Source organism: Mya arenaria, chromosome 15, assembly GCF_026914265.1.
Source record: "Mya arenaria isolate MELC-2E11 chromosome 15, ASM2691426v1".
Classification (NCBI taxonomy): domain Eukaryota; kingdom Metazoa; phylum Mollusca; class Bivalvia; order Myida; family Myidae; genus Mya; species Mya arenaria.
The window spans coordinates 6,733,338-6,746,731 of NC_069136.1; the positions used below are offsets into that span (position 1 = coordinate 6,733,338).

Consider the following 13,394-nt stretch of genomic DNA (forward strand, 5'->3'; position numbering starts at 1 on the left):
ACACTTTCATGTGCTTGTTGCCAAGCACCGATATGTGCGTACTACGGAAACACTTTCATGTGCTTGTTGCCAAGCACCGATATGTGCGTACTACGGAAACACTTTCATGTGCTTGTTGCCAAACACCGATATGTGCGTACTACGGAAACACTTTCATGTGCTTGTTGCCAAACACCGATATGTGCGTACTACGGAAACACTTTCATGTGCTTGTTGCCAAACACCGATATGTGCGTACTACGGAAACACTTTCATGTGCTTGTTGCCAAACACCGATATGTGCGTACTACGGAAACACTTTCATGTGCTTGTTGCCAAACACCGATATGTGCGTACTACGGAAACACTTTCATGTGCTTGTTGCCAAACACGGATATGTGCGTACTACGGAAACACGTTCATGTGCTTGTTGCCAAACACTGATACGTGCGTACTACGGAAACACTTTCATGTGCTTGTTGCCAAACACCGATATGTGCGTACTACGGAAACACTTTCATGTGCTTGTTGCCAAACACCGATATGTGCGTACTGTGGAAACACTTTCATGTGCTTGTTGCCAAACACCGATACGTGCGTACTGCGGAAACACTTTCATGTGCTTGTTGGTGCGTACTACGGAAACACTTTCATGTGCTTGTTGTCAAACACTGATACGTGCGTACTACGGAAACACTTTCATGTGCTTGTTGCAAAACACTGATACGTGCGTACTACGGAAACACTTTCATGTGCTTGTTGCCAAACACTGATACGTGCGTTCTGCTAATTTTCTAATATGTGCGTAGTGGCAAACACTGATACGTGGGAGCTGAAAGAAAACACTGATATTTACATTCTACCGAAACACTAATATGTGCCTATTACGATGACACGATGTATGAATAACGAACATAATTTGTTTTGTAGGGAGCCACCAGTTGGAATAGGAGCCAAGGTCATGAACCTAGGGAAAGCAATCACCAAGAAACTCCTATACAGTAACAAACACAGTAAGATGCTTGTTTGCCAACAATTAAAGATGCACTCTATCTCCCAAACAGGCAATACCACAATGTATAAAAATCTTTTAATTTACCAAAATGGATGTATAAATTATATTGAAAATAATGATTCTTATAAAGGATACCGTGTTTAATATTGAGAAAGGCGCAGAAAACACGGTATTTCCAACTTAGTTGACGATACGTGATCACTATTAAAGGGACTGTACACCAGATTGGCACAAACAAGTTTTTTTCTGTAACGAATCTCAGGACAATCATTTAATAGAATGTGTTACGCTTTGATATCATAATTGTAAAAGAAGTACCAAAATGTGAAAAGAAAATTGTGTCGGAGACCGGGTTCGACCCCGTGTCGCCCAAATTGTAGTCCAGTGTTGTATCCAAAGTTGTGTTGTGCTACAAAGGCTTACTACAGACGAGGGGTTTATTTAAGCTATATACCTAACTTGGAAATATCACGTGATAACATCGACCAACCAATCACGCATAAGGAATGAATTCTACTAGGTAGACATACCCAGTAATCTTTGTAAATGGAAAAATACAAAATAACTGCTAAACTTAAATAACTTGTAAACATGTGGTACTTCAGTTAGTAAGATTCAATGCATTGTACACATTAATACCAAGTTTATGTCAGTTTTCGACATTTTTTCATGCAATTTAATCATCGGGTGCACAGTTGCTTTAATCTATTAGTACCCACCAGTCATTTTATATTTGTACGTTTCAGCTATTAAATACGCGGTTACAATCTTGTTACCATTAACCTATATTTTTCATAATTGCATTATTTAATAAGTAGTTAAAGGTTAATCACTCAACGTGTATGCTTAATATGCATGTGTATGTTTGATATGCATGTGTATGTTTGATATGCATTTGTATGTTTTATATGCATGTGTATGTTTGATATGCGTGTGTTTGATATGCATGTGTATGTTTGATATACATTTGTATGTTTGATTTACATGTGTATGTTTGATTTACATGTGTTTGTTTGATATGCATGTGTATGTTTGATATACATGTGTATGTTTGATATGCATGTGTATGTTTGATATGTATGTGTATGTTTGATATACATTTGTATGTTTGATATGCTTTTGTATGCTTGATATACATGTGTATGCTTGATATACATGTGTATGCTTGATATACATATGCATGTTTGATATGCATGTGTATGTTTGATATACATGTGCATGTTTGATATACATGTGTATGTTTTAATTTTGAAATACGAGTAACGTTACCACTTTAGGTGTACGAGTCTACCAAATGTCCCATGTATGTGCTTCAACACATACTTTATTTAATGTGAATATGTTAGTTTATTGATAGCTAGTAGGTGTGTTGAAAGACATATTTCCCTTGTGTTATGCATGCAAACGATTGTGGTATAATATGTTGTCACTAAACCATCAGAAAGCAAAATGATCTGTCCAGGAATCATTAAAGCTTAACTTTTTTGTTACGAAATGTAATGATTTCACTTTCAGAATTCCGTTACTCCTCCAGGATCCTGTCTGTTATGCTAATGGGGGTCCTGCTTGTATACAAGGTGCGTTACATACTTTTCTCTTACCAATTAGGTACTTTAAGTTACGGGATTAGTAGGTGAACCGATGTGGGATATACAGGGCAAACGAAATAATATCCGGTGAGAGCGAAGCCCCGTATATCCCATATCGGGTCACCTACTAGGCCACTAACATATATAGCACGTCGACAATCTGCTTACATGTTCGAATGTTTCATTTATTCATCAGAATATATTTCGGAATCATAAATTGAACGCCATTGTACGATTCTATTTTAGTGACCCAATATGGAAAAATATGGGGTCACCTCGGTACTAGTCTAGAACCAATGACGTTGCGTCATTTATGTTGAAAGTGTGATTTATAGTACTATATTAATATTTTTGGAACAAAGGAAATACATACAACCAAACTGTTTTACCCAGTGTTGCATCTTTGCACGATAGTGATAAGATATGTGTTTCGGTACCAAAACTGTGTTTGTCTTTTTAATGAAAATATGGGACTTTGATTAAAGCCCGACGAAGGGTAAGGAAGCAAAGAATAAGTTAATAGTAACATAACATTCATTCCAGGTCATTCGGGTATATGAGTAGTATTTGACTTTTTCAAGATTTTCGAGAGTTTTCGATGTATAATCAATTTACCCTTTAGCTCTATGTGGGGGATTTGTTCGTAGTGTCGTTGTTCACGTTTGTCGTATTTTAAAGTAGATCTCTGTTAAACCGATATTGTATGTGTATTGTGTTTCCAAAGTAGATCGCTTCAGCACGGCATTCAGAACTCATCAACCATTTTCGGAAACAACCTTGTATGTTTATCGACGGTTTACATTGTCTGAATTGGTTATATTTAACTACACAGCAAGTAGATCGCGTAGTTATATCAATTTAGCAGTTAAACTGCATGACTTTACTCTTGGAAATCTGAATAACTTATTCAATAAAACACTTTCCCGGCAATCAATTTCAAATTTGATGTACACAATAATCGCTAAACATTACAATTCATTAAAACTATCATTTACAATTTAACCAACTACTTTTGCCGTACAGCCTCGGTTGTTTTCAATTGAAATCATCCCAGGAGTTCCAAATGCCACCACAGCAATTTGTTTATCGGTTGCAATAAGCTATGTCTACGCGTTTATTTCAGGTTTCGCTAGAAGCCTTCGTCACGGGCTTGTCAACAATAGAAATGATTAAGCGAGGTTTTGATGTAACCATAGACACGATAGGGGAGGAGCCTTACCCTGGGGAGGAGGAATGGATAACCGATACCCGGGAGGGCATCTTCTTTTTAAACTTCCTTCTTTTCAACATAAGAAGTGAGTGATTGTATTGTATAAATATGATTGTATGCTTTCCGATGGTCAAATCCAACATCAGCTTTCACAGACCCTCGACATAAATTCAACAATGTAATTTTCGAAAAGTCGTTACGTTCGCATACAAATTCTGTGAGAGTGGCTTGGTTGTTTAGCTGAACGCCTCTCAACAAACAGGGTGTGGGTTCGATCCCCACCAGGGGGTACTTTCTCATGACTGTTCGTACTTACGAATATCTATACAACATTTTGCCAAAATTAACCATTTTTAAGCAGCTTAAACTTAGAGAGTCGATACAGAAAACTTTCTAAGAAGGAAACATACATAAAATAGACAATTTTTGAAATAATCAGTTCAATTTGATTTACAACATGTTTTATGAAAGAACTGATATCGTTTGTTTTGTCGTTTTCAGTCGTCTTCATCGTTTCCCTTACATTAACACTGGTGACAGGGCTTGTGACAATAATTCACATGCTGGCTTCATACAGGTATGTACTTGTGACAATTATTCACATGCTGGCTTCATACAGGTAAGTACTTGTGACAATTATTCACATGCTGGCTTCATACAGGTATGTACTTGTGACAATTATTCACATGCTGGCTTCATACAGGTATGTACACATTGTGACAATTATTCACATGCTGGCTTCATACAGGTATGTACTTGTGACTATTATTCACATGCTGGCTTCATACAGGTATGTACTTGTGACAATTATTCACATGCTGGCTTCATACAGGTATGTACTTGTGACAATTCTGCACATGCTGGCTTCATACAGGTATGTACTTGTGACAATTCTGCACATGCTGGCTTCTTACAGGTATGTACTTGTGACAATTCTGCACATGCTGGCTTCATACAGGTATGTACTTGTGACAATTCTGCATATACTTGTATCATACGGGTATGTACTTGTGACAATTATTCACATGCTTACTTCATACAGGTATGTACTTGTGACAATTATTGACATGCTGGCTTCATACAGGTATGTACTTGCGACAATTATTGACATGCTGGCTTCATACAGGTATGTACTTGTGACAATTATTCACATGCAGGCTTCATACAGGTATGTACTTGTGACAATTATTCACATGCTGGCTTCATACAGGTATGTACTTGTGACTATTATTCACATGCTGGCTTCATACAGGTATGTACTTGTGACAATTAGTCACATGCTGACTTCATACAGGTATGTACTTGTGACCAATTATTCACATGCTGGCTTCATACAGGTATGCAATTGTGACAATAATTTACATACTGGCTTCATAAAGGTATGTAATTGTGACAATTATTCATATGCTGGATTCATACAGGTATGATAATGTGACAATTATTCACATGCAGGCTTCATACAGGTATGTAATTGTGACAATCCTTCATATACTTGTATCATACAGGAATGTTTTATGACAATTATTCACATGCAGGCTTTATACAGGTATGTGAAATTTGAAAAGTATTCGTGTTTTCAACGCCTTCCATTTTGAGAACGCCAAGTAGCAGTTTAACTCTACTTGCACAATATAACATTCGGCTAACCAACAAATTAATATTCAATGAAATGTTTTTCGAACAAATATCTCGATTCTACAACAAAGCACTAATTCCTTCCCTCCATGTCTTCCTAACTTCCTTCTACCTCCATGTCTTACTAACTCATTTCCTTCATGTCTTTTTTATTATTTCCCTTCGTGTATTTCTAGTTCGTTCTCCAATATGTTTTTCTAAATCGTTTCCTTCATGTATTTCTAATCCGTTTTTCCCTTATGTCTTTCTAATTCGTTATTCTCTCATGTCTTTCTAATTCGTTCTTATCTCATGTCTTTCTAATTTGTTATCCCTCCATGTCTTTCCACTTCATTCCTTCATGTCTTTTTTATCGTTCTCACTCCGTGTACTTTTATTTCCGTCTCCCTCCATGTCTTTCTTATTCATTCTACCTCCATATCTTTATAATTATCTCTCCCTCCATGTCTTTCTAATTTGCCAACCCTTTGTGTCTTTGTTTTCCGTTCCCTTTTGATGTTTTTATTATTGTTTTCCTCGATGTGTTTCCAATTCCTTCTCCCTTCATGTATTTCTTATTCCCTCTTCTTTCATATCTTCCTAATCTTTCCCTCCATGTCGTTCCTATTCCTTCCCCATCCATGTATTTCCAATTCCTTCTCCCTCCATGTCTGTCATATTCCTTCGCCCTCCATTTCTATCTAATTATTTCTCTAGTAATGTCTGTCTAGTTAGTTCTCCCCAATGTCTTTCTAATTCTTTTCCCTTCACGGCTTTCTAATTCGTCTCCAATATATTTTTCATTCGTTCTCCCATCATGTCTTTCTAATTAATTCCCGTGTTTTTCTAACTCATTCTACCCCGTGTCTTAGTATTTTTTTCTCCCTCCATGTCTTTCTTATTCGCCCTCCCTTCATGTCTTTATTATTCGTTTCCTCTCAATGCCTTTCTCATTGTTTCCCACCATGTCGTTCTAATTTCTTCACCCTCCATGCATTTTTTAATTTCTTCACCCTCCATGCATTTTTTAATTTCTTTACCCTCCATGTCCTTTTAAGTCTTTCTCGCTCTATGTCTTTCAAATCTTCTATCTCTCTTTGTCTTTCTCATTCGTTCCCTCAATGTCTTTCTTATTATTTCTCCCTCCATGTCCTTCTATTTTTACCACCACCCAATTCTTTTTTATTCCCCCCTTCATGTCTTTTTAATTCTATCTTCTATGTCGTAGTCTTTCTCCTTTTTTTACTAATTCGCTCCCGCGTCATTTCTGTCTCATTCGTTCTCCCTCCGTGTTTTTTCTATTTTCTTTATCCTCAATTTCTTTCGAATTTGTTCTCCATCGACGTCTTTCTTGTTGTTTTCTCTCTTCTTTTCTAATTCCTTCTCCTGCCATGACTTTCTAATTTCCTCTCCCATCATGTCTGTTTAATTCCATCTCCCTCCATGTCTTTCTAATTCCCTCTCCCTCCATGTCTTCCTTATTCTAGCTCCCTCTATGGCTTTCGAATTCCCTCTTCCTCCATGTTTTTCTATTTTTTTCCTTCCATGTTTTTCTAATTCCCTCTCCCTCCATGTCTTTCTATTCCATCTCTCTCGATGTCTTTCGAAATGGTTCCCTCACTGTCTTTATATTTCAGTCTCCCACCATGTCATTCTAATTCCTTTTCCCATCGTGTCTTTCTAGTTTTTCCTTTATGTCTGTCTAATCCCTTCTCCCTCATGCCTTTTTAACTTCTTCCACATCAATGCTATTCGAGTTTCTTCCCTTCATGACCTTTTTAGTCCTCCAACCTCCATGTTAATCTAATTCCTTCTCCCTCCAAGTCTTTTGAAGTTTGAAGTCTTTCGAAATGAGTAGTATTCGCTGCATGACACTAACCATGACATCGTATATATTTATTCATGTAAGTGTCAGTGTCAGTAAGTCTTTGCTGTGTTTTCTTATACTGACACGACATGTTTCAGGGAGAATTTGCTGGACCTATACCGCGGAGACAACACCCATATTCCACACAGGTCCACCATGAGTAACTCCTCACTCCTCGTACGTAAGACTTTAGTGTCACAATTCAATTTATAATGATTTGTGGCGCCTTGTAGAAGCATTGATATTTAACAGTTTATACATTCGCCTTGACCTTTTTAAGAATATAACTTGCCGAAATATTATATAACACACAGGGTGTTATTGTTTATTTCAATATTGCGCTCCGATTGGATTAGTACTAGGTTATTTACGAACGATATACGAACTTAAAACAGCTATTTCTATTCATGAAGTTTTCTCGCATGCCCTACTGCGTTCATACGGCATTTAAACGCAAGAACAATGCGACCTCCTCTCGAAGTAAACAAAGTCAGGATTCCTTCAAAACAACTCAGTAGTAGTCCGTGCTTAACACTTAATAGTATCCTTTACCAAATGGCTTCTTTTTATAGTATCATCTTTTACTTTCTGCATTTGAAAGCGTTCCTGTTATTCATTGAACATTGTTACTCACATATTCACTTTAGTTCACGATGTTATGTGGGTGAAATGGCGGACGTTTTTGTGTGTTTTCTAAACAAAAACTATATTCTTTTAAAACATTTTTCTAAAATGTATTCCAATATAATCGTCATGTATTTATTAAATGTTTGTGTAATTTGTGTCTGTGTAATGTGACGATAAGCTGTAGATGCCTGAGTAAGAAAATAAAGTTCTATCCTGTTTCCTTTATTTCATAAAAGGTGTTATTGTGGTGTTACTTTCTATAAAATACGATTGCCTCTCGCTGCAGGTTGGTAGTATGCGCTATGCTGGTTACCAAGTGTCCTATATTGCTTGGGGTAAGAATCTCAAACATGTGAAGTTATTTCTTGATTGTTAGGTTTGATGTACTAGTTTGTCTTGTTAGGCCTGGACAACTGGTGTGTGTTCCTATGCTTGGTTTGACAATTAGTTATTGCAGAAAATATTGAACAAAGTAAATATGCATTTGAGCTACAAAAATGCATAAAATACATACAAAATAATGAGTGATGATATGCTTCAACAGTGAGTAAATCATAGAATTGAAAATTAATCAAATTTGGTTTTACTAAGTCTTACTTCTTACGCTTGATGTATATATAACGATCTTACACTGACAAAAACAATAATCCTATATTTCTTTTGCAGGTTACGTCCTCCACTTTGCCATTCTGTTCATCGTGTGCTTTGCGTTGTGTGTCGTTATCACATTGCTTATTTTTGGAGTCTACAGCTGGATTCTTTGGATACTGGAAGCCGTATGGTATGCACCTGTGACACTTCTTATGAACAAAGGGAGTCCAACATAATTTATATTTGTGGAATTCTAAGTGAAGAACATGTTCTATACGATAGAAAATAGCAATATTTATACATGAACACACTTATTTTGGGGAAACAAAGTATTAACATACATATTGTAAGTATTAACATCTGTTACAGTTCGTTTCCTAATTATATAAATATTTACGCACAGTTATTCTGATTGAGCAGCAGACAAAAAACTGCATGATAATTCAAAGGTAAAAGTCATAAAACATAATAAGTCGAAAATAATAAGATGCAAAAACATACAGATATACGTTGATGACGTCATGACGTTGCCATTTTCCCGTACTTTTACAATGATGAAAAATATCATTTAATTGCTTAAAAATGATACTTATATAGTTTGATTATCATATAAATTGCCAATAATATGACAATTTCATATGAGGACAGATATTATGAAACACCCTGTATATGTATAAAAGATCCGCATCGCATATTCGAAGATAATCCTTACTTTCGTTAAACCAGGCCGGCCTTGTTAATGACGATACTGCTAATGATGCTACAGAAACTGTCGGCTTCCCTGGCGTTCCTACAAGGGCGTGGCCTATACCTAGCAATCGAAAACAGGTGATAAAGGTGCTATACGAGTAATTATGTACAGGTCAAATAATTATTCTAAGCCTGGGTGCTGGATTTTGTGCTGACAGAATAATGTAACAATTGACATTTGAGTCGTTTGTATGCGGGGGGGATTAAGAAAAATAACAAAACTGTACCTGTCTATTGACACGCTTTGCACACGCTTTGCATATTCTATATTACATTGACTAATCATTTTCACAATAAAGTTACAATGTATTAAAATGTACCCCCAATGACTGCCATACACAGAGGGTAGGTTCACAGCCTAATACTCAAGTTTATTTTATCTGGAAAATAGTATAATGTTTTTCACATTTCCTTATTCTTTCTTTTATTGCAGACGGGTGCTTTTCATTTTTTCCTTCTTTATGTTCTTCTACAACATCTTTATCGGGTTCGTTTCCTGCCTTCTCCGCATCATTAAATCTATCGTGATTGGCGCGCTCATGCTGCCTCGCCTCGATAACAGTGCTCTGCCAAGGCGCTTCCAGATGATGGACCCCGGTAAGCAACCGAAACGCATTAAGAATATGACTCTTATGTTTATTATAAGAAAGTTGAAGAAATTAAACCTTTTCATTGTTTCATCTACTTACATTGTTGGTTTGTTAAACTGATTTACTCATGTCTCATCATTCGACAACGGACATGTACGTTTCAATGAATAATTCAGTAACAAGAACAACAAAAGACACACCTGATGTGTGAAGATAGAATCCCGCCATAGCCTGACAAGGTGACGATAACAGTGTGAACTATAGACACAAGCATATGAACATCACATATACAAATAATACACCCCAGACCAACTTACACTACATATACATATTCAAACACATCAAATAACCATACCCTCATCAAAATTGCTTTACAGTTAAATGGTGGGATTACCGCCTTGGAACAGCCAGTGAAACAAGTGCTCACTGGAACTCGAGTCTTTAGGGGTCATAAACTAGTTAGCATAGCCATTACCTCACACTTGTCCCATTATTTATTAATAAGTATTAGATTAAAACATATAAGCCTGATCAGTGCACGCATCAACTTGAAAACGATGAAGAATTAAGCAAAAAAGTAACATATAAATGTATAAATCAATTTCAAGTTCTCGACAAGGCCAAACTACTGTTTGTATACTTTGGGAACGCTATGTGTTTCTGAATGATCATCTCTTGTGCGCATTGTTGTAGGTTTCGTTGCATATTGCGGGTTTGTGACCCTGGAGGCGTCCCACACGCACCCTGTCTTGGTCATGTTCTTGAGACTGCTTATGTCAGAGAAGGAGAAGCGAGATAAGAAAGCCCTGGAAGAAGATCCGGAGAAATACGGTATATGAATGCTTTGTCGTTTTAGCTCCCCTGTTTTTCATATGTCGAGATGGCCGCCAGATATGGTAAAATATGGGTTCAAGTAAATACTTATAATTAATTGTTATTAATATAACTATATAAACAATGTTATCACCTCTAAGTAATACCACCATTTTCTCACGTAGCACATATGTTGACAGAAGCAGTATGCACTTATATAGCAAGACCATAAACTCCAATTTTGACGTTTAACGAAGAGAAACACAAAAGATGAAAATTGTTCTCTATTTACAATGCTCTTGTTCTTTCGTATGTTCTCATAGTGTCTGTTTGTTATGTATAACTTGTTTGTTTTGTACCAGTTTATTTTGGCCACTCGAAAATTTGCGAGTGCCCTATAGTAATTACTTAATCCGTCCGTACGTCTGTATGTTTGTTTGTCCGTCCGTCCACATTCTTATGTTGCTTTTTCACTGAATATACCACCTTCAAACTTTAAACGCTTACTCACCGTAACAAAGTGCCTTTTCCTGACCAGTTATTTAACTCCAACCTAAAAAGTGTAAGAGTTATGGACCTTTATAACTTGTTTGTAGAAAGTGTGGTTATAATCAGATTTTGACCTAAACTGATGTTAAAATGGGGTGATAAAGATTTAATCTATTAAGAGTTAGCGAAGTTTTTATATTAATATGGACAGAAACGTGCGATAAGATATACATTGCTATTTGAGTCCTTGTTATCAAAGTATTGCATTATATGCTCATTATGAAGGTCTGATTTCAGAGAAGGTGGTTGAGAAAACAAGAGCCTTCATTCGAGCAAGAATACGTTGGCAGACAGCGTACTCGATCCTGAACAACCCAGCATTGAGAGCATACCGCAAATCTCAGATGGATTATGTGAAACAAATGCAGGAACGTCTGTCCAAGCTGTATTTCATAGACAAGAAACAAGCCGGTGAGTTGGTGAAAAAGATCGACGCAGCTGGAATGGACGCAAATGATGTTGAAGACATGATTAACAGCGGTGTTGATATAAATGAAGCGGCCAAGAAAAACTGGAGTAAAGCGTTGGTTATGGGTGGGTTCATGCAGAGAATGCAAAGAGATATGATGATGAAAAAGGGTATGTTTGCGGTTGATAGTGAAAACACAACAGTCAACACTGCTCATAGTAAAACTCATATCAATGGTGGGTATGTTCATGATACCGTTACAAGTGAAAACGATGTTAAAGTGTACGAACAGACACCCCAGAACAGGTGGAAAATGGCAACGTTTAATGCATTAACCAAAGAGAATGAAAACAAACAAAATTATGAAGCCTCAACAGAATTATAATATCATGGTTTGCTGACTATTAAATCCAGGTTACTTAATATACATATCATTTGCAATTTAGAAATCGTAGGTTCATTATATGATTTTATATTTCTTTATACTTTTGTATTTTATCTTTGTTTTCTTTTTTAAACCTGCTTACATTTACATATGTTTTACATAGTGTCTTTGCCGTTCGAAAATGCGACATATAGGCAACATTGTCCGCTTTGTCATGATCTGTTATTTACCGAACTTATTACTTTGAGAGTTGTTTTCTTCTATTGAAAGGGTGGTATTCTAGCAATTACGAAATTAAGTTGAACTTCGAGTCCGTTTCTGTTTACACTATACTTATATATATTTAGATACCAATTGTGTATGCTAACAGATTGATTAAATACTGCTTTATAGTACTATCAAGTACTACTATCTCATAAAGTAGTGCTATATACCAGAATTTGCTTAAAGACTGCACATTTGACCGGGCATTAAAGAAACATTTATATTGAGCATCCAGTATTGTAGTGATGTTTGATTTACCAATATGCTGTTAATTGTGAAATATAGTTGTTGCTGTTTTAAAAAATACTTTGATCCACAATTTTATACAACTGTGGTTTAATGATAAAGATTCCAATATTATTCTCTCTCTCTCTCTCTCTCTCTCTCTCTCTCTCTCTCTCTCGTTTATAACTATTTTAAACCGGACTTTTTAGTATGTATACTATTTAGACATTGTTTTAACGTAGCAGACGGTAAATTACGATGATGAGGATGTGTGTGCATAGATAGAGAACGGTAACTGGTAGATGTAAACAGGGTTGACTGAAATCAGGCATCGTGTCAGTCGTGTAACTCATGGGAGTTAGAAGATGAGTATTACTCCGCGTTCGGAAGAAATCTATGAAAAGACATTATTTGGTGAATCCAAGTGCATATAAACTGTTACAACTGCTAAACATATGAACCGATTTTGAAATGGTTGATCTTTGCTATATATAGAAAAGGAGTTAGTCATTAGAAATAAAGTTCAAATCATTCAATAAATGTATTGTTTGTTTATAATCAATATGTACTAAATATTTCCTACATAGCATAATATTTATCAAGATGTGCAATTTAATATATGATTTCCGGTGATTTATAGAGATTCGTCAGTAAAATAAAAAATATATTTTTATGTTTCAAACAGTGAAATACAATTTGATATTTTGCACTTTTTGAAATTTTAGCACGCTCTCATTACCATATCAAACATTAGCACAAATAGGGCTGAGGCACAATTTTAACGGCATCATTTTCGAAAGGACATACCGTTCGCATACGTTTGAGTTTTTTTCTGAAAAACTACAATTCACTTTTAAAGGGAAGGTTAATTTGTTTTGGTGTAAGATTGCAATATATTTTACCTCGCGAACACCAAC

At 36.0% G+C, this 13,394-nt stretch overlaps 1 protein-coding gene across 3 annotated transcripts in view; it reads left to right on the forward strand.

The window, feature by feature from the left end:
• The window catches only part of LOC128220077 (receptor for retinol uptake stra6-like), a 58,462-nt gene extending 45,445 nt beyond the window's left edge, over positions 1–13,017 (forward strand). For all 3 annotated transcript variants that reach the window (XM_052928332.1, XM_052928331.1, XM_052928333.1), the window contains exons 8-18: positions 910–992; positions 2,510–2,571; positions 3,707–3,878; positions 4,295–4,370; positions 7,373–7,451; positions 8,188–8,236; positions 8,568–8,682; positions 9,219–9,320; positions 9,676–9,839; positions 10,526–10,663; positions 11,432–13,017. In XM_052928332.1, coding sequence (XP_052784292.1) covers positions 910–992; positions 2,510–2,571; positions 3,707–3,878; positions 4,295–4,370; positions 7,373–7,451; positions 8,188–8,236; positions 8,568–8,682; positions 9,219–9,320; positions 9,676–9,839; positions 10,526–10,663; positions 11,432–11,988 — 1,597 coding nt within the window. In that variant the 3' untranslated portion in view covers positions 11,989–13,017. The remainder of the gene's footprint in view (positions 1–909; positions 993–2,509; positions 2,572–3,706; positions 3,879–4,294; positions 4,371–7,372; positions 7,452–8,187; positions 8,237–8,567; positions 8,683–9,218; positions 9,321–9,675; positions 9,840–10,525; positions 10,664–11,431) is intronic.
• Positions 13,018–13,394: the final 377 nt, after the last annotated feature.